We start from the raw sequence: 22,098 nt of genomic DNA, 5'->3' as shown, positions 1-22,098 counted from the left end.
TATCACATAATAAAAACGAGTTTAGACAGTCAGATGTGAGAAGAGACGTATTTGTTTTATTCGTATTCACGTCATTCAGTTACGTTTCTGACATTACCCACTTACTTTTTTCGCACGTAATCATGTTATGAGTAACGAATTCTTCAAATTAAAAAAATGAAATCGTTTCCGTTTTGGAGTTTTTGACTCAGACCGAATTTGACCAGTAACTGGTACAACCTTCAAACAGAAACGGTTTTGAGACAAATTTATAAATAGTATTCCCTTTTTCACTTCGTCACTCTGAATGACGGAGGTATTTTATCACTACTTTTGGCACTTCTAGAACCGGAAACTATTAACTGATATATCCTAAGTCAAGATTTTTCGGTCAATTACCAACAAGAAGTACACAAGTTGAGTTTTATTTAGCTAGTTCTAAGATTTTTTTCATTTTTATCTTGTCATGTATAGAAACACGCTCTTGAAATTAAAATTTTTCTACTCATCACCATGTAATTCGAAAACGGAAGTTGTATCCAAATGAAAGTAATTTCATTTGAATAGAAGTTTTTGAAAATCGGTTCGGTCATCTCAAAGATTTTTTTTGCAATTTTTCGCATATTTCACCCTGTAACTTCGGAACCGAAAGTCGGATCCGGATAAATATTATTGATGTTTTATGGGACCATAAGACCTTTCATATGAATCTATGATATGATGAACAATACTATTCATATAGTACAGTTTTTGCAATGACTGAGCGGAAATATATATTGGAAAAGCCAAGTGAAAGAAAAACTAACAGAAAAGATGAATTTTTGGAAAAAGATACGCTCAGAGACAGGACTCGAACCTACGTTCTTATGCATTCCGTGCTGGATGTAGACCATGTTCGATGTACGTTGCTACTATGTCTGTTTCGCGTTTTAGAGTGACTAAAACAAGATCAGAGTGGCGAAATGGTAGCGCGTATGCACGGAATGCATAAGAACGCAGGTTCGAGTCCTGTCTCTGAGCGTATCTTTTTCCAAAAATTCATCTTTTCTGTTAGTTTTTCTTTCACGTAGCTTCTCCAATATATATTTCCGCTCAGTCATTGGAAAAACTGAACTTAGTCATGGCGGCTTTACGTCAAACTAAAACTTAATATATCGTATTCATATAGTATTCGACTCAGCTCGTCGAGATAACAAAATGTCTGTGTGTTTGCAAAAAATATGCACTTGATTTATTCAGTGATGGCTGAATTTCCACAAACTCAGCTTCATATGAAAGGCCTTATGGCCCCATAATCAAAAATCAAATCAAAAAAGGGGGGTTCCGGCTGTTATGTTTATCTGAAACAAAAAAAAAATATATACACTATTTTATTTGTGGTACTCAAGATTCTGTTCGGAGATGAAACGAAAAAAAAGGTTTTGCCTTTCTCATATGGAAAGGTTATGCAATCACTGTGAAAACCGACTTTCGAACCGAAAGTCATATACCATTCGACTCAGTTCGTCGAGTACGCAAAATGTCTGTGTGTGTGTGTGTATGTAACGTTTTTTTGCACTAACTTTTCTCGGAGATGGCTGAACCGATTTTCACAAACTTAGATTCAAATGAAAAGTTTTGTGGTCCCATTCAAAATTCCTGAATATTATTTGGATCCGACTTCCGGTTTCGGAGTTATGGGGTAAAATGTGCAAAAAATGAAAATATGTTTTCTAGTTTTTCTCATAGATGGCGCGACCGATTTCCATAAACTTAGGTTCAAATGAAAGGTCCTGTGGTCCCATACGTAATTCCTGAATTTCATCTGGATCCGACTTCCGGATCCGGAAATATAAGGTAAAGTGTGTTAAAAATTGTGTACCATCACCGTAAAACCAAAACCAAAATACCAAAACCGTAAAAAGTTTTCTAAATCGACCTCAAATCTTCTCCAATTAATGGTTTTTATCAGTAGACGGTCAAACAAACCGATTTCGGTTATTCTTTTTAGGAATCGAAGAAAATTATTTTGAAGAATACCACAGTATTATATATGATTGTATGATTGATATGAGAAAGGCATCATTACACCACTAGGTGGATTTAAACAGGTTTTTTTGTTCAATTTGAAATTGAAAATGTGCTGAAAATGCTGCAGGAAAATGAGAAGGAACAACCAAAATAGCTTCCGAGATATCATGGCAGCAGTTTTAAAAAATCGAGTTTTGAAAAAAAAAATGCGTTCTTAAGTTGAGCGGGCTAAGCACGCTCCGTGTACCGTATTCTTTTGCATGTAACTTTTCAACTACTTCAAATCTCGAAAAACGTTTTGTATACATGTTTTAGACGTGTTTTGTGATTTCTTCATCTGACACACTAGCTGACCCCCTTAAGTAAATTTTCCGTTACAATGGGGAATCACTAATAAGTGAAAAAAAAACTTTTATCCAAAGTGAAAAAAAACTCGCTGGGGTAAAACAATGCGCATTTCCCACGCATCGTTGAGTTTCTAGTAATTGGATTCATAGTTAGTTATATACACTCCAAGCAAAATGTGAATAATGAGGTATAAATAGTACTTAATTACGTCTCGTGAATTGGCCTGCAATACAATTTTTTTTTTTTAGGGAGCTGGGAAAAGCCCGATGGAGATGAAATTGTCAATCTCTCTCTCCAGCAGACATAAAACCTTCTCATCATTTGTATCAACAGATTACAAAGATCCAACAGGTACATTTAGACTTAACACTACAATTAAAACTGACAGAACTGACTGAAGATCAGCTAGAAAACGTCCAGATCGGAGCTCGAGAAAATACGTCAACTGTCTAGCGAGACCAGTAACCGGAATAACAGTCACCAATTTAAAAATTTTATTTGAAAATATCATCGATTCTAAATCCTTACGACTAAATGGTGCTATGATAGATCTTTCAATGAAACAGTTAAATGTGAACAAAGGAAAAGTCTTGGCATTACATTCCTTTTGTGGGATTTGGCCTTTCTGTTTCAACAGACTTCGCAGCCGATTCTTAGTGTACAGAATCATTGCATGGCTAGTAACTATGGATCCTACTGACACTAAGAATCCTTCCAGGTCGGGGCTCGAACATACGACAACTGGCTTGTAAGACCAGCGTCCTATGCATTGAACCGCCAACCTGAATGAACAACGAAGATGAAAGTCAAAAGATGGAATGAACCTTGGAATAGGAGGAAAAAATGACGAAATGGCGTCTAGTGATGTTAAGGAACGTTTAAGCTAATAAGATGAGCTGAAGTTTGACAATGAAGGCAAAGTTCCAAAGATGTGATGAAAAATGAAACTCGTGAAATGGAACAATAAGAAATGATAAGATGAAAATTCCTTGATGAAATAAGATGAAAATTCCTTCAACAATAACAGAAAAAAAATCTTTTCTGGTCTGTTTCCCATTTGTAGCATATCTTAACGATTTCCCACAAAGACTTTTCTCTAGCAACTCGGTACCGTGCACATTATCATCATAGACAGCGGAACTTCTACAAACACAATCTAACGCAAACCCTTTCATATATGTGTAATAAATTTTCCCCATTCGATACGGCAGCGGCAGCGGCAGGGCGGCTTCACGAGGAATCATGACTGAGTCAGAAGAGCGACCGCGAGAGTGCTCGCTTGCATTCTTCCGTCAACAAGCGTCCGAGGCGGATCGTAAAATTTACCATTCCGCTCGATTGTGCGGGTAACGAGCAAAAATCAATCCAGTCCGGTGTTTCAGTTGAAGTAGTGCGCGAAAAAACGGTAGATCCTATTTTTGGGGGATCCATTCATGAAACTGTGGGTAGTAAATGTGGACAGGATGACGACAAAAGTGTCCCATTTTCGGCAGTAGACTATTTTAAGTGCATTGAAAAAGTGCTTAGAAAAAAAAGACGACAACGTGTATTGAATGTAAAACGCGTGACGTGCGCGTTGACGGAAAGAGTGCGAGAGAAAGAGAAGTGCCTACTCCTGCAAGCAAGGAAAAAAAATCGATAATTTGCCATCCCTAGACCATGGGATACGACGAGGTGCTGACCCATTTGGGTGGATTTGGCCGGTATCAGAAGAAAATCTATGTACTGCTTTGCTTGCCGGCAATCTGCTGTGCGTTCCACAAGTTGGCCGGCGTGTTTCTGTTGGCAACACCCAATTACCGTTGTAAGCTGCCCTTTGAAGTGGAGAATGCGACCTATGAACTGCCGCCAGATGTTCTTGCCATGTCATACCCTATGGATACGTTAGCGAAACGATACTCCACCTGTACCTACTTGAATGCGGATTTTACCGAGAGTTATTTGAACGGTGGAACACCGGCTAAGGATTTCGTCAGCTGTGACCATTGGATTTATGACCGATCCAGATATGAGAGTAGCACAGTAACCGAGTGGGATATGGTTTGCGATCGAAGTTGGTTACGGGCGTCGGCCGATTCGTTGTTCATGGTCGGAGTCATGTTGGGCAGTATCATCTTTGGATATCTCTCTGACAAATACGGACGGAAGCCAATCTTCTTCGCTTCGTTGGTGACCCAGGTTATATTCGGTGTACTTGCTGGATTGGCACCGGAATTTTTCACATACACTATCGCTAGAATCCTGGTCGGAGCAACAACGTCGGGTGTATTCCTGGTGGCATACGTCATTGCTATGGAAATGGTCGGACCCAAAGACCGTCTGTATGCCGGAGTGGTCTGCATGATGTTCTTCTCTGTCGGTTACATGCTGACAGCGGCATTCGCTTACTACATCCACGATTGGCGAACCTTGCAAATCGCCCTTACATTGCCAGGGATTGTGTTTCTGTCTTACTGGTGGTTTATTCCGGAATCGTCTCGCTGGTTGATATCTAATAACCGACCAACGGAAGCTATCGAGCTTATTAAGAAAGTAGCAAAGTCTAACAAAGTAACCGTTCCATCCGACGTTCTGGATAAACTCATGGAAGAGGATAAGGTGGCTTTGGAAACGGACAAGAATGAGGCTAAACCTGGTCTGCTAGACATTTTCAAACATCCGAATCTTCGACGAAAAGCTCTGCTCATCTTTTTCGATTGGTTCGTCAACAGCGGAACTTACTATGGACTTTCCTGGAACACTAACAATCTCGGTGGAAATCCTTTGCTGAATTTCGTTATTAGTGGAGCGGTGGAAATTCCGGCGTACACCTTTCTACTGCTAACCCTGAACCGATGGGGACGTCGTACGATCCTTTGTGGCTGTATGATCTTTGCCGGAACCATGCTCCTATCGACTATGTTCATCCCGGACAATTTGTCTTGGCTTATCATCGTCATGGCCATGCTCGGGAAACTTGCCATCACCTCTAGCTACGGAACGGTTTACGTTTTCTCGGCCGAACAGTTTCCTACGGTCATACGAAACGTGGCACTCGGAGCAGCCTCGACTTCAGCTCGTGTAGGTGGCATATTGGCACCGTATTTCAATCTTCTTGGTGACTACTGGCAACCCCTGCCGTTGCTGATCTTCGGAGCGATGTCATTCGCCGGTGGATTACTGTCACTGTTGTTACCGGAAACGCACAACCAGAAGCTCCCGGAAACGATTGCCGACGGTGAGAATTTCGGTAAGGTGAAGACGATACCCGATGAATTGGACCGGGATCTCGAGAAGACACCGGAAGAGTTGCAAGGATTAAATACAACCGGTTTGTCTCCGCCATCGCAGGGAGAATCCAACGGAATGGATGCTGTGACTCGTGCAAACGAAAAGCGATCGCACCATGATTCGGACCACGATGACGGTCAGGAGGGTAAAAATTGAACGTGTGGAAAATTTCCTTGCAGCATAGGCATTTGGTACTTTTACTATTAAGTATTCACCAGATTTAGATCGCTAGTATAGATAAGAGACTGGAACCGAATCGACAGTTGGCTGAGAGAAACGAGCAAAGTTACTAAGTCTAATCGATTATATGTTTAAAATATGTGGGGAAATCGGTTTTCTCCTAGGGGGCAGTTGACGGCCATGTATCGTATGATATTTTTTTGTTGTTTTCTTCACCTGCATCACACGTTCCATACGAGATGTTGAAGAGGTTGAAGCTGTTTATTCAGCAGTAATGGGTAGAGAGAAAAAGAAAATAATACCATATGTACCTTCAGCTGCCTAACCCCTCTCTGGCGGAGCAAATGAAAGCCCACAGAGGCATGCTTGTGTGTGATTCCTAGCAACCACCATTTACCTCTTTCTCACAATTCGCACTATAATTTTCGCGCATCTGGACTGAAAAATAACCACACATAAACTGGTTTGCCAGATTCGTCCTAAAAGAAGAAGAAGAAGACCGTTTCCGAAACGATTCGGCATTTGGTTTTGGACATGGTTGTTACTTATCAGGGTAAATTATTTCGAGGTCTTCAGATATTGGGTCACGGAAGATTGTTCGGAATGCCTCTGTACCACGATCTATATTCAATTTTTAAACGAAAAAAAAATCTCATCTTTGTCACGTATCACCAGAGAAGCTTAATGCTCCAGAAGCATTATTCCCTGCGGTGTGAAACATATATATATCTTCTCATTTGCAATTCCTGAAAATTGTTGTGGAATTAAAAGATCAGTGGCACCATTTATCAGACTCCGTATATTATCATTTGATAGGCATCCAAGGTATTTGCTTGAGAGGAAGAGCAAGTGAAGAAAAAACTGCACATTTTTGTGTGTTTCTGGTTCTCGTTTAAAGTTTTTCAATTTTTGTGTAAAGAAAAAAAAACCGCAACGTACTTTGTTCAGCTGTATTACCTGTGAAAATGTGCGATGAAAAGGTTTTAATACGCAAAAAAGGTCATAAATATAACTACGCGATTCTACTCTGAGAGCACATTTTTTCTTACTCTACGCCTGAACGATTACGACCAGCTGTGCTCACATTCCAATTAGTACTAAAGTGTTTGTTTTAATAATATTTCAGCGGCCGTCGTGATAGTTCGGGTTAGTTAGTAAAGTTAGAACCACACTGTAGAAGTATTACACAACAACAAATCGTTCCTCATCATAGTAGGCTTATCATTCATGAGGTCAATGCATTTTGAATCGTCTGCAAAAAAAAGTATTGAATCATTGATCACAATCTTATCGCAGCCTACTATACAAGAGCAATTATACCAACGGGAAACAAAGGGAATTCACGTGTTTATCACGCATTAACTTGAACAATCTTCCATTGAATGAATGTGCTTACAGTTCAAAGAAAACTATCAATTTAAATATAGTAAACTTGCTCGTTTATTCCTCAATGCGCAGCAGAAAGACTCTCACGAAACAAAAACAAATCATGCAACTGTATTGTGTGTGTGTTGACATCTTCATCATTGAATAATTGATATTTTATAGCATGTACATTGGCTGATAAGTGATATGGTTAACAGTTTCTGATTCGTATGTATACTTTCTGATTATGGCTTTGTGACAAACGCACTTATATACACTGAGAACAGTTTTACAGAAGAAAAAATCACACAAATTCAAGCCAGAATTAAAGCAGATTTTTTTGAGTACTTACTTCCAATATTACCATGCGTATTGCATAACTGTGTTCCTAAAAGTGATCTTCTTCTACCGGGAGAGATTGACGGTCAAATTGCCAGTAACTTTCTGTTGTGATCGAATACTTTCCCAGATGTTGAAGTTCACTTCTCAAAACGATTTAATTCAAGCTCAATATGTTGTTATTGTTCAGGAAATTTCATGTTTCGAATAATTTTAAACTCTTTTTTGTTTTGCCAAGTTACTGTACTTGCATCAGGCTGGTTTTCCTAATGTTGACTGAAGAAATACATTAGAATTCCAACGTTAGAAAAGCAAACGATCAGTATCAATATAGTCAGTAGTAGCAGTGCAGAATGTATACTGTGTAACTTAAGCATATACAAAGATTTCTACAATTGATCGAACCAAGTACTTTTTGTGTTAGAATTAGTTTAGAGTACAATCATTGATAAGATGTGGAAATGTATTAGGTAGACTTCGCTTTTGGATAGTTTTTTTCAATTGTCAGTATAATAAAAGGTAACAACATTGAATAAAGCCTTCTCGTCTCGTGTCTCATTTTATTAGATTTCTGTGAAAAAAAACTACTAGAATTGTGTTTATAATTTAATAATCCACTTACCAAGTTTAACCATGTGATACAGAGTCGTTCCTTCAACTTTAGAATTCAGTGGAGTCTCGTGACAAAATTCATGGGTTGTCCACTGATTATGTGGTATGATAAAAGTTCGCTGTAAGTGAAAACTAAAGATTGAGGAATTGATATTCGCTTGTATTTTTCAGTACCATGAAATAACGATGTACTTCTGGATGGGATTTTTTTTGTATTGAACTTATCTCGTGTCATAAATTAGAATAGAAGAACTCGGGTTTCTGCACGTTGAGAAAATCTGTCGATCACTGCATCAATAAAACCGCTTCGACGTTGCAACTGAGACAACAATTTGTTTTCATCTGCCATAAGCATAAACCACTGGAACCTATTCTGAAGAGCATACAATTTCTCAAATGTGACAAAGAGAACAACAAATCTCAGAGCTAAGCTGAGTAATTCCTTTTCTTTTTGAATCGATGCATTAACTCAGGTGCATGGAAAAGAAACTAACACACCTACAAGAACTCGGTGCACAAGATAAAGTGCTCGAGTTCAGAGCGCCACGGCAATGCGAAATGAAAAAAATCGTTTGATTAGCAAGCGCAAGCAGCTTAGGGTGAATTTTATAATCGGTACAATCCGACACGCTTTCACAGAATAAATAGAAAATCTAGAAATAATTGAATGCGGATGGGGATGCAGCTAATTCCTACCATTTGACCGGTTGTGCAGTGCACGAGGTGCACTTGAGGGCGAGACGCCACTTTTTTTTGCTCGTCCAAGTCAGTTACAGTTGCGGAGATGCAGTTCAGCCTTTGCTTTTTAAACCGACACTAAGAGCAATTTCAGCAGCTGGAAGTATTATATGATCGATCTATAATAGAACTAAAACCAGAACAAACGTATCTCCAGCAAGCCGTTCTAGTTTTATTTATTCGAACAGTTATTCTGTCAAATTTAAAACTGACATTCGATGCCGTTCTATTTTCTCTATATTTGAAACACGAGTAAAACTCTACTGAGGCTGCCAGTTTTTCTTGTTATAAAATCCAGATTTAAATTTTAAAATGACATAAATTATGCGTCTAGAACTAGAACACTACCGAATATGCCCTATGCTTTATTTGCTCACGAAACCAACGATGGGGGGTGGCAAATCTTATTTTACTCCTGGTTTGTAATTTCCTCGGTACGCCACTGCTCGTAGATGACTGAACCGATTTTTACAAACTTAGATTCAAATGGAAAGTCCTTTGGTCGCCTAAAAAATTCCTGAGTTTTAATCGGATCCGACATTTGATTCCGAAGTTATGGCAAAAAATGCACAAGAAAACTGAAAAAGATGTGCGGTATTTTTTTCGGAAATGACTGAACCGTTTTTCACAAAACTCGATTCAAATTAAAGGTAACTCAATTTTTATTAGAAATCTGAATTTTATCAGAAACCGGCTTCCGGTTTCGGATTTACAGGATAATGACGAGTGTAAAAGTTTTTATTTAATATCACTTATTTTCTGCATAGAAGGTTGAATCGATTCTCACAAACTTAGGTTCAAATAAAAGGTCTTACGGTCCGGGTCCTATTTCCGGTTACAGAATTATGAGGAAAAATGTAGAAGAAAAATTAAAAAATATGCACTAAATTGTATCGGAAACGACTGAACCAATTTTTACAAAGTTAGATTGAAATGAAAGGTATAAGAGTTTCATAAAAAAAACCCTGAATTTTATTAGGATCCGACTTCCGATTCCGAAATTACTGTGTGATGTTTAGGAATCAAGGTCATTTCGCCGAAAGCCATTTCGCCATCTTGGCTTCGGTTATGTGGCTGCGCCACATCAGTTATACAGGAGACCCTTTCGGCGAAATGACCTATTCGGGGAAACGACTTTATGCGGGGTTTGGGGTGAATTTATCGATCTTCGAAAGCTTAGGCCCAAGTTAAAGGTACTATCGCCTGATTGGTAGTTATTGAATTTTATTCAGATCAGACTGCCGGCTCCGGACCTAGGGGGTGTTTCGATTTGTAGGCTATGCTAGTTTGCGACCGAAAATAAACTTCCTGCTTCTTTTCAGCGAGTAATTTTTCTAAGAACTCTACAGTAATATTCATGATAGTATGAGTAATAAGAGAATGCCATCAATATACCACTAGGTGGATTAAAAAAGGTTTTTTTCTGTACAAGCGTTTGTTCGTAATAGTCGATTCAATTTGGTTGAAAATTGCCACCACACCGTTATCTGCCAGGAAGTCACAACAAAACTCCACAATTCATGCCAAGAGAGTGAAAAAAAGCAGCGTGTCAGAATTAGTCGTATTGACGACAATCCGGTTGTTTATCTGTAATTACCCATGCACCTTGTTTCCTATGAAAATCGTTTGAATTACCTAAAAGACATGTTGAATTCCATATTCCGAAGGCAGTATCACTATCCGGGTCGGCGGTTCAGAGTATAAGGCAATTTGTATCACAAACCAGTTGTTTTATGTTCGAGCTTCAAACTGAAAGAATCTTTTGACCGCGAGGCCTATTGAAACAGATGTTTAAGTTCCGCATCGGCATTGCTTTGTCACTTGAACTTATATATTAATTACTGATATACTGATAAGAAAACTGTTTCCGTCATTCTCGACCTACTATGTTTTCTTATTGCAAATATAACCGATGAAAGTTCTAAATTTGTGAATGATGTTCATAAAATCATTCGATACTGATGATCGGCTGTTTATCAATATCAAAAGACAATAACCTTAATAAAGCAATAAATGATTTATTATCAAGCTGATGCCTCACTTCCAGCACTACGACAACGAAGTCAGATATCTCGAGCCACTGTTTATTTGTTGGATTTTTTATATTCCGTTGGCTATCGGAGACAGTCTCCAACGAGCATTGCTTTGAATACAAAAACAATCACTTACTCTTGAAATTGATAGGATAGAACCAAATGAATCACGCCACCACCACCATTTGGGGTGGAATATTGGGGGAGCACCTCTGACGCGACGGCAATTAATTGAGTTCAATAAAACCGAGTGGACAGGCTAAACAATTATCGCTACAGAGACCTATGCCATCCCCATTGAAGCGAAAATGTCAGGAATCATGGTTAATAAATCTTTATGGGTGTGTCACACGATTTAAAAACAACTTTAATTTTTTTAGAAGTTATCTACAGTTTTTTATGCATTTTTTTATTTTATGTGATTTATCAAAATTGTGACTTTTCGTGTCGATTAGGCGTTACTATTGAACGAAATTATTGATACAGTTGGTGGATGTATATATAATATGTTATCACTTCGACTGACACTTGTTCTGATAAACCGCATACGGTAGGAATATAGGATACTGTTACATCTTCGGTGCTTTCTTGGGTTATGAGAGCTGTTGATTCAAGGTCGATATATAACTGTTCCTACTCGATCGGATCGTGAAGGCAAAGCGATCAAATCTCCGTTGTACTGATTTAATGTCATAAATTTTATATCTGAGTATCTTATACGGTACGATCGGGTGATTCCGCACGATTCTGCAAAGTTGTCTAGTTATGTTTGGAGAAATACAGTGTCATCGCTATTGCGGGTTTTAAAATCAGTGGCAAACGGTAAACATAGTCTTTATTTTTTCACGTCATTAGAGTAAAGCAGGAAGATTGAAGGGCCGCAAAGATTTCCTTGTGGAATTGCAGAAGTGGTGAGAATCTCTTCAAATACGTAATCGTGTAGCTTAACGAAGGTGATTTTGAGATAAGGTTCAAACAAACAAAGAAGAAAAATTAAAGCCAATTTAAAGATTTCAAGGGCAATGGTATATCCAAGGGCAATGCCGAATTATTTTCTTTTTCAAAGTATTGGCCCTTGCTTTGAACACATTTTATCTATCTCTTGGGTAATTCATTGCCCAAGTAGCAAATGTAACTTATTGAACTTTCAAGATGTTTTACAATTGATTTAGAAATGTTATTTTTGTTAGATATGTTTAGAAATATCTATTAAAATTGGTTTTGCAACTTATCACTGTTAAGTTTCACAATACTACCGAAAAAATCACTGTACAACAACTTTAAATACATCTAAAACAATTGTGCAGTAAATCACCAACTTATTAATGTTTCACTAGAAGCTCTACAAAAAAATTTACATCGTCATGTAAGACGAGAGTAACTATAACAATTGTGCAACTTATCAAAAACTTTCCAAACGGCTGTCATAATTGTACCGGACACAATATACGTCGAAATTGCTATAAATCTCTTGTGGAAGAAAAAATAGGGAAATGATTGATGCTCTCCGCAAGGTAAAAAAGGCTAATCCGAATTGATAACTTTGCTGTAAAAAATATATTTCTGCAGAGCCCGCATTGTTTTTGCTGCCTCATGAATTTTTAGATCAGTGTATGCAGTTTTCTTCAGATTTAGAACAACATTGATATAAAATTCAAAACTTGCAAAAAAGTTGTGCAAGATTTATCTGTTTGAATTGAACGCAAAACTTGCAGACATGAGATTATTATCATAAAAGTTGCAGGAATACAGCGTTATATACGCAATGAAAACAAAAATCAATCAGATAATTTGTATTCGGTTTTCGTCTCGCGAAAAAAAGCAAACCTGACATCACTTTTTAAAGTTAATTTCATCATAGTTACTCCCACAGTTATATATTACCGCTTGTGCAACTTGTTTTTGAAACTCCAGCACACGGCCTCACCAAAATAATACCTACAGTGGGTATCACAAAAGTCGGACCCGCTAAGATGAATGACTATATTGTATTGTTGTTTAATTCAACTAGAAGATTGAAACTGATAAAAAAAACGTAGAGCATTTCTTTCCGAAATATTAACATGTTATTGTTTACTGTTATTTAGCTAATATATGTCATTACGTTGAGTGAACCATTTTCTATTCAACTCACTGCTATCATTGATGCCATATTGGAAAATACTCAAGCAAAATTCATTTCGAGATTTTTCAGATTTAATTACACATTAGTTTGATGAAAATCGACTGAAAATTTGAAGAATGTTTGAATGCATGTAGTTTAAACACCATTCCGATGATTATCATTAAAAATAATAGACTGTTATTTTCACAGTAATTGGTGCACAATCAGTAAAACACGTTAATTCAAAGGCGCTTGAAAATTTCGGCCGTACGAATACATGTTTCACCATAAAAATGCAGTTCGTTGTCGACTTTTTAATTACAAAAACACAAAAGATCAATTCTTCAATATGTAGTATTATCATTTTTCATGTGCAGATTATTTTACGAGATCCAAGTTTGTGTTAAGAGCCGTTGTATTGAAAATCAAATGTGAAACTTATTCATTCGAAATTAAGTTTGCATGTTTTTGTAAACGTCATTCCATTTTTTGTTTACATTACGTAGTAGTTCTTACGAGTTTCATAATTGTTTTTTCGCTGATTTTATTACTGCCTTTGTGATGGGATCGAGACATGAGTTTTTGTGTCAGTTGCACAATCGTTGTGAATAAATGTTCGTAATAACGGATGGACTTAAAAATATGTTGCACAACACAGAAAAATTGCGCTTTTTCCATAACACAACAGTTACTAGAATAGTGATATAAACTAACTTGATAAAATGCACAATCAGTAGAAATATACAGAACAGCAACTTGACATGCTACTTGGGTGACTTCTATCCATCAAACCGTTTTATTACATGTGTACGTGAGCAGTGCGGTAAAATTTCATTTTCAATCGAATAATATAAGATGAAAATGAAATTTATGGCCGCTGACCGTCAGCGTATCCCTACTAATTCATTTGACTTTTGCTGCTATTTTCAAGTGAAGCTCCCGGAATTCATCGTCAGTTGAATAATCGTATCTAGTCATTTGAAGTTTTGCTTGCTCAGTTTCGAGTGCCAAGTAGTGTAGCTCCTTCATTGCCTTCGCTCTTGGTAGTAAGCAAGTTCGAACGAATAGAATTATAAATGGAGTAATGTATTAAAAATAAATACTGAAGGAGGAAACAATTAATTTATGTGTATTCTGTGATTGATATTTCTGCTATCTGATTAGTCTTTCATCTAATCTTGAACCAATTCGAATGTTTACATGAACCTCATTTGAAGGCCGCTCTCACACTATTGAAAGAGGCATTTTGTTACTTCAAGAGATCAACTGACGGTGATTAAACTGAGCCTCGATTGAAGAGAAACGAGTGATAAACTGAATGCTGCCCGTTCGGGCCGTCAGCAAACATTGTGTGTGTCAGAGAAAGAAGTTTACTACATTAGAGAGATCGTCAATGTGTTCCACATTCAGTTTCAATTGAATTGAATGAAGTTTTACTGCAATGTACGTGAGTGTCCCATCGATGAAAAGATATGATAATCGGAAGGCTCCATGTCCGGTGAATATGGTGGATCCCAACCAAGCGTAGACACTGTTTCTTTGACCAGTTTGGCTGAAAGTGCGGGATTGTGGTCATGCTGCAGAAATACGTTGCCATGTCTTCGAGCCCATTCTGGCCGTGTTTCGATTAATGCGTTGTTCAAATTGATAATTTGCTTACCGCAACGGAAGGTATTCACTGTTTTGTTCAGTTTAAGCAGCTCATGATTGCACTTCGAACTTTTTCGGTCGATTTTCGCATTCTTTGTCAATAACGTCAGTTTATATATTTCAATAAATTGTTCATGCATTTTGCTATTTTTAAGCTATCTGAAAATACGACATATTTGATTTCTGAATCTACAAAAATGTAATTCGGTTCATTCCCCCGTATGAAACTGGGTAATAATGCTCCCAATTTTTGACACATATTTGTTTGGGTCAAAGTTTTTTCGCCGAAAGCCATTGCGGTAATTTTTTTTATTTGTCTTAATATCGTTATTGGAATTGATTTAAAGTAAAGATAACTTGACCTACAATTGTACTTCTGAAATATCTCATATTTAAAATTACGGATAAACAAATGTCCCCACGTCAATCTGGATCGTCGTCAGATCTAGATCAAATTTCGTAGTAACCTATGAGACCACAGCACTGCGTTTGCGCTCAAATTTGTGGAAATCGGCTTAACTATCTCGAAGGGATCCAAGTGAGTTCCGTTTTTTAGAGATTTTGATCACCTTTTCCGGTACTTCCGGAACCGGAAATCAAGGATCCGTATAGCTAAAACCCGTTTTGGTCATAAATTGATAAGATTTTAGTACAGTGTCATGTACAACGTGTGTGTTATTTGTAAAATTTAAATGTTTGAATCCTTCACACTCCGTCATTAAACTATATTTTACGCTTTGCTTATATTTCCAGAATTGGAAGTCGGATGCGGATAAAATTTCACAGCATGGTAACACCATAAAACCTAACATTTCAATCAAAGTTTGCAAAAATCGTCTCAGTGCTGTCTGAGAATTTCGAGTGCTTCTTCTTTTATTCTTTTGCACATTTTACCCTTTCAATCTGGAACCGAAAGTAGGATATGAATAAAATTCAGAAGCAGACTTTGGGATCGCAGAACCTTTCCGAGAAAATGGAGTAAATTTTTTAACCTTGATTAACACTTTTTGCCTCACTACTCCGGAACCGGAAATCTGATCCGGATGAAAATTATTAGCAGGCTTTGGGACCATATGGACAATCATTTGAATTTAGGTTCATGAAAATTGGTCCAGCGGTCTTCGAGAACGAGAATATTCGTGTACCCTTTTCTAAGATGCATTGCATACTTTACCCCGTTGATCCGAAACTGGAAATCGGACGTGGAAGAAAAATGAATCGTCCTACTATTTTTAATTTTTTATTTAAGTGTTGTTAGTTTGGTTCTATTTGATCATTAAAATTACTTTCCAAATGAAAAGTTGAAAAAAAAAGTAATTGAGAAATGGAATTTTTCGTCACTTTTCTAATAAAATCATGACGTTCTTCAACAAATAAACATATTCGAATGAAACTTTCACAAAACGCAGATAATGCAATAAACAACTTAAGCTTATTGTATCAAAAATTACGAAAAAAAAAATGAATTTTCATGATTTTTTTTTTAAATTTTTTGAAAACTATCACAATACAATAAAACATCTTAGAATCTAACTCCGTTAAAAATTTGTGGATCAACGATTATTTTATTGAAACGTATGACGTAAAGTATGACTCGTGGCATGGTATTTTTTCCTACGCGCCGGATGTTGCGAAGCAGAGCTAAAAAAAAGTCATGTCATTGACTCAAAATATACGAAAATGACGAAATATAAATGTCACTCTCAGTTGCGCAGTCATTTTCGGTTTTCAGTGAAAATCCCATAGTATGCAGTGTAGATATTCAACCGAAGCTTTGAGAATCGATAATGACAGAAAACGATTCACAATGACTTTTACCTGTTGGTGTTCAAGTTTGTAGTAGTGTTGGTTTTCAAAGAGCTTCTGGAGTGTAATTACTTCGATTTATCAAATTTCAGACACTCGCTATTGCCAAACTTAACAGATTCTCAACATATCGATGAAAGAATGAGAATTGAATGTTAGTTTGGTATCTTCTTGTCATAAAGGAACGAGTGATTTAGCAGTGATACTCTCTTTTTTGCTATGATAGACGAAAATGCTTCGTCTTTTTTTATTTGTTTTGGATGCGGTCATTTTCGAATGGCACAGCAAAAAAAAACGAATATGAGGTATCTTGAATTGGACTCTTTAATCGAGAATGCGTGACAATTTGAAGCTCTGTTGTAAAACGCTCACAAAATTTTCTCGATTCTTTTCAAAGGTCCAGAATTCAATTGTGTAAAATGATCACGAAACAAACTTTTTTGTCGTAATTTCTATACGGTACATTTAAGTTCATTGCATTATTTCAGATCTGTACCAGTTTAATTTGAATATGATTATTTGTTGAAAAAAGTGGCGAAAACTCATTTTAAAATAAGACATTTTTTTTTTCAATGTTTCTTCTGGAAAGTTATTTTAATGATCAAATAGAACCAAATTATCAACACTTGAAAAAAAAAAACAGTCATTTTTTCCTGGGCGATTTAAAGAGTTCTGACCCTTTGCAAAATTTTATTTACACCTACGCTGTTCAGGCCCGTACCCAGGATTTGGTTTCGGGAGGGGCGCAGAATGAAAAAAAAAAGTTACTGAAGTAGATTAAGACTTAAGTAAATAAGCCATTTCTTTAACAGACCCAAATTTAAATGTCCATTTCTAGAGCACAAAAATCCACAAGACTTGTTATGGATTTTGAGAAGTGGTCCGAGATAGATCCCTTACTTCGATTCGTGGAGAACGGAAAGCATCTTCTTAATTTGTAGGTCATATTAGTTGATGGCTATACAAACTTACTTTAGCTATACAGGTTTCGGTATCAGATTCCGGAATTAGCGGTCTAAAATTTCAAAACTCACATCGATTTCTCAGAGATGGCTTTAGGTTTGGGATTTCTGTCTTCAATCAATTTAGTACTCCAAAAGTATACTATGACAATCCCAGAAAACCGACATCATTATCTTTCCGACCTATTGAATCTCCCTTCCAGGCACTCGTGCCGCGACGACTTAAGTCCATTGTCGGGTAATCATTCATTTCTCTGGTGTATAATAATGGATCCAGCCAAACATGTACTCGAAGTGCACTTGCGCTCGTCTTTTTAGTCCTAAATAAGTTTGTGCGAGATCCAGCGGCAGGATATCTTTCTAATTTGCAGAATCTTGTTCGATTATGGTAAGCTCGCGCACTTCTTCTTTCCAGTCATCCAGAACAATTAAGTGTCTTAATATTATTGTAGTTTATTTTGCCCCGTATTTAATTTCCATTTTATTTAGTTTTGACAAGGTTCACTTTGTATCAAACATTTTTTTTGTCTCTGTTTCGGGTCCCCTCTCTGGGTACGTGCCTGACGCTGTTAGCTATGGGAAAAGTGCAGTTTTTTTTGTTTTTCACCACATTTTATCCCATTACTCCGGAGTGGGAAGTCGGTTCCGAATAGAATTCACCAGCATGCTATGAGAAAATGAGATCGATTTCATTCAAATCTAAGTTTGTGAAAATCGGTTTAGTTTTTTTTGCCCGTTTTACCCCATTATACTCCGGAACTGTAAGTCGGATCCGAATGAAATTTTATAACAAGCTATAGGACTACGATCCTTTTCATTTGAATCTAAGCTCACAAATACAGACATTTGCTGATCTCGACGAATGACGATTTTTACAGTGAGAAAATCCAAAAAAATAACTCCAACCAATTTTGGCACAACTATCAGAGATTTGTCCCAAGGTGAGTCACTTAACCTCGAATAGATGTGAAACACTCTGAACATAACTAACTGTCATCAGTTTAATGGCCTCGATAATAATGGATTTAACCTTGTGATTTCAATCAAATCGTAATTTGATCGTATGTGCGAAGCTTAGATCGGCTGCCGGTCATCGGTTTTCTTGTTGGCATGGACTAATTGAATGTTTAAACTGTGAAGCACTGTATGAAAAGTGCTTATGCAGTATTTTTCATTTGAAACCGAATGCATAACGACAGTCAGTGATGAACTCTGGGTAGCAAGAAAAATATTGACATTTGATCGACCACATTTGAAAACATAACCTTAAAATCGAATCAAAAAGTGTACTCATGATTCTGTTTTTCTCTCTCTCTCTCCTTATTTTGCAGACTTCCGAAGCAAGGGTGTTTGAAATTCGCGGCTTGGCGGAACCGAGTCCGGAAAGCGCTGTGGTTTCTTTCGGCTAACAAGCTAAGACAGCACCAGCTGCTTAGTGTGGGCACATTTAGTGGGGGCTTGCAAAAGATAAAGAAGAAGAAGAAGAAGAAATCTTGTTTGAATTCAGAAGAAAAGTAACAGAAGGACTAAAATAGCGCGCGAAGGAAGTAGAAGGAAGATCTTTGTTGAAAAAATTGAACAGAACCAAGCTTCAGGCAAAACGACTATTCTACTAGTACGCATTGATATTTGCGGTGCTTTCGGCAGTAGCAGCATAATAAATAACAGCATCATGGGTGACGCTATCAACTTTGGACCCGCATGGCTGCGTAAAGTTGCTACTTTCGATAGTAATGCTGTGAGTAGCATTGGTGGGCCACCCCATAGTAATGTCAATAATAACACCACCGCCACCACCACCAACAGCAGCAGCAGCAGCACCAACAATATTCAGACGACCATCAGTAATAACAATAACAACAATAGTAGCAGCTCGATCTCGGCTGGTGGTGGGGGTGGATCGACTAATTTGTCGGCTGCTAATGCTGCAGCAGGTTCTGTTGCCGTAAGTGCTGCAGGAGCTGCCACCACAACGACCAGGTACGCGTTGGCTGAGTTCCGGTACGGGAGGGAGGAAATGTTGGCACTGTTCGACGTGAAATCGGTCAAAACGCCAGAGATATTGGTTAACTTCAAAAACCTATACGTTGAGAAGCTCCAGTGTCCTCTGGCGTTGACTCCTAGCACGGACGATGATGTGGTTCCGGAACCGGATACCAGGGTAAGACAAGCACAACTTCATTAGTGACAGTCTGTCGTTAGTAGTAACGCCTGTTTTTCCCCGAATAGCGTCCCTGGCAGTCCAGAAGTATTTCGTTGGGTGTTCCAGGGCGTGGTGCCCGCGGTGGTTCAGTGGATCGAGGAAGAGGTCGAGGTAGAGGGATCTATCTCGGGTATCAAAGGTCGACCTCTTTCTACGACGATGAGTCCAGGAGCGTGGGAAGAGTAAGTATTACCAGTCACTCAAAGAAAGCTCATTCAATAAACTGAGCCCTCATATTTCATCGTTCCGTCATTTCTCGCAGGGTGAACGACCATGGCTGGAACGCAACGGCACCGGTGGGACCCTCAGTGGCAGTACGGGAAGCGGTGGTGGTAGCGGCGGCGGCGGCGGTGGTGTTAACGCAGGTAGCGAAGCGGACTGGAATAGTTCTACTTCGTCACCTCGTAAGGAGTTTGGAGTTCGGGCACGGACGGCCAACATGGAAAGTTGGCGCCGGGCTCGTCCGGATGACGAACCAAATGCTACCGATTGGCGCAGCGGTAGTGTGGGCACGACGGTTCTGTCGACCGGTTCAAGCTTGCGGGACAAGTGGTCACGTTCGACTAGTTGGCGCGAAGAGGACAGAGGAACTAGCGATGGTCCCGGGATGACTCGTTCCGGTGCGTTGAACAATCTGCATCCTTCTGCAAGCAGCGAACGCATTATTCCGTCATCGGGGGCATACAAGCCGCGACTCTCGGCACTGAGTGGCGGTGGTGTGAATGATTTGAATACGAGTAGCGGCGGTGGTGAACGGATGAGTGCATTGCGGCGAAATTGGGAAACGGAAGATCAGCTTCCGGAGTGGGCGACAGAGAATCCTTCCGATTACGGTGGAAGCTTCGATGCGAGTGGGGCGTTCCATGATTCCGATAATGACGTCGATGGTAGATTGGAGGACGACAGCGGCAAGGAAAATCATTTGGATAGAAAAACAGGTTCGGATACGAGTTCCAGAAAGAGTGTTTCGTCAAAGGAAGGAAGTACACCGAAGGATGAATTACCTAATCATGTTTCAGACAAGGAAGAATTGCCCGTCGAATCCAAAAAGGAAAGCAATCAAGAGGAACGTCCTGAAGCAGACCAGAAAGAAGAGGTTGAGTCCAGTAGATCGAAAGAGGATACCTTCAGTGGAAAGGGACTGTCGTCATCTCGTGAATCTATCAGTTCTCATCCTTCATCGGTGGAAGCTCCGAAGGCATCTCAAGAAGTAGTGGTTGAATGTGACATTCTTAAACCGACCACGAACAACAACAGCAGCAGCAGCAGTAGCATCCTGAACAATCCTAATCCCAACGAAAGTCGTAGTAGTAGTAGCGAGACACAATCCAGTGATGAACCGAAGAAATCCGCTTCTAGTTCTAGTGTAGATCGTATGCAAGAAGTGGCCGATGATATGGTTGCGCAGTTGATTATGGATGACGAATATACGGGTGGCAGCGAAATGAATGCCACTCCGTTGGTAATGCATTCTTTGAACAAATCACCTGTTCTCGAATCACAAATGCCAATGAATCTGTTGCTTTCGAAAGATCCAGTGGCAATGCAACAACTGTTCGGGGAAAATGGTACTAGCAATAGAAATATGCTTCTTTCGGACGTTAATCGTTCGATGTTGCATGGCGTTGGTCCACAGATACCATCACTACATCCAGGGACAGATATATGGTACTACAGGGACCCGCAGGGTAAAGTTCAGGGTCCGTTCCCAGCATCGGAAATGACTGAGTGGTATCGTGCGGGATATTTCGATGATTCTCTCTCGGTACGTCGAGCTTGTGATGAAATATACACAACGTTGGGGACACTTGTAGCTCTCTGTGGTGGTGCCATTCCATTTTTGAACTCGATGAACATACCACCGATTAAGAGCAATACGATTAACTCTAAGCAACAACAACAACAACAACAGTCTCAACCCTCTCCGGCTCTGACCAGCTCATTCCAGCAACAGAAACCTGCCTCTACTCTTCAGCATCTTCATCAACAAAACCAACCGCTCGATACGGACCTCTCGGCGCAGTTTCAGTTCACCAAGAAGTTGAATCTGTTACGGCAGCAAAGTATCGTGACGCAGAAACTAGAACAGTTCGAAAACTGGCGACTGTTGACTCCTGATCAGCAGAACGTCATTATCGCTCAACACGTAGCACAGCTGCAGTTGAATGAGAGTATGTTGATATCGCCATCGCTTCCACCGCCTACCAGTTCTACGAATCCTCCCAATACGACAAGTATTTTCGGTGGTATTGTGCCCCAACAAGAATCGCTAGTCAATCTCAAACAGGCGCAACAACAGCAGCAGCAGCACACCCAACAACAGAATCAAGTACAGCAGAATCAGTCGCAACCGCAACCCGGTCCCCATCCTGTGCTTGAGCAGTTGCAAAAGTCTAACAGTCTGAACAGTGCGTTCCAGAAAATGTCGATACCCGATTTTGGACAACCCCAATCCGGGCGGCCGATGCTTGGTGAGTTGAGTTCACTATATAATTTTTT

The 22,098-nt window shown here is 38.9% G+C and overlaps 2 protein-coding genes across 3 annotated transcripts in view; both read left to right on the top strand.

Moving 5' to 3' along the window:
• The window catches only part of LOC131429856 (GIGYF family protein Gyf), a 43,915-nt gene that overhangs the window by 9,642 nt on the left and 12,175 nt on the right, over window positions 1–22,098 (top strand). For both annotated transcript variants that reach the window (XM_058594271.1, XM_058594280.1), the window contains exons 2-4: window positions 18,728–19,557; window positions 19,626–19,781; window positions 19,862–22,070. In XM_058594271.1, the coding sequence (XP_058450254.1) occupies window positions 19,069–19,557; window positions 19,626–19,781; window positions 19,862–22,070 (2,854 nt within the window). In that variant the 5' untranslated portion in view covers window positions 18,728–19,068. The remainder of the gene's footprint in view (window positions 1–18,727; window positions 19,558–19,625; window positions 19,782–19,861; window positions 22,071–22,098) is intronic.
• LOC131429866 (organic cation transporter protein) lies at window positions 3,591–8,044 on the top strand. Its single transcript, XM_058594294.1, has one exon. It carries the CDS (start codon window positions 3,997–3,999, stop codon window positions 5,761–5,763), a length of 1,767 nt encoding a protein of 588 aa, XP_058450277.1. The 5' UTR covers window positions 3,591–3,996; the 3' UTR covers window positions 5,764–8,044.

This window comes from Malaya genurostris, chromosome 1, assembly GCF_030247185.1.
Source record: "Malaya genurostris strain Urasoe2022 chromosome 1, Malgen_1.1, whole genome shotgun sequence".
Taxonomy (NCBI): domain Eukaryota; kingdom Metazoa; phylum Arthropoda; class Insecta; order Diptera; family Culicidae; genus Malaya; species Malaya genurostris.
This window is presented reverse-complemented; position numbering and strand designations above follow the sequence as displayed.

Coding starts and splice junctions, on each gene's coding strand:
- LOC131429866 (XM_058594294.1), top strand. CDS start 3,997: ATGGGATACGACGAGGTGCTGACCCATTTGGGTGGATTTGGCCGGTAT.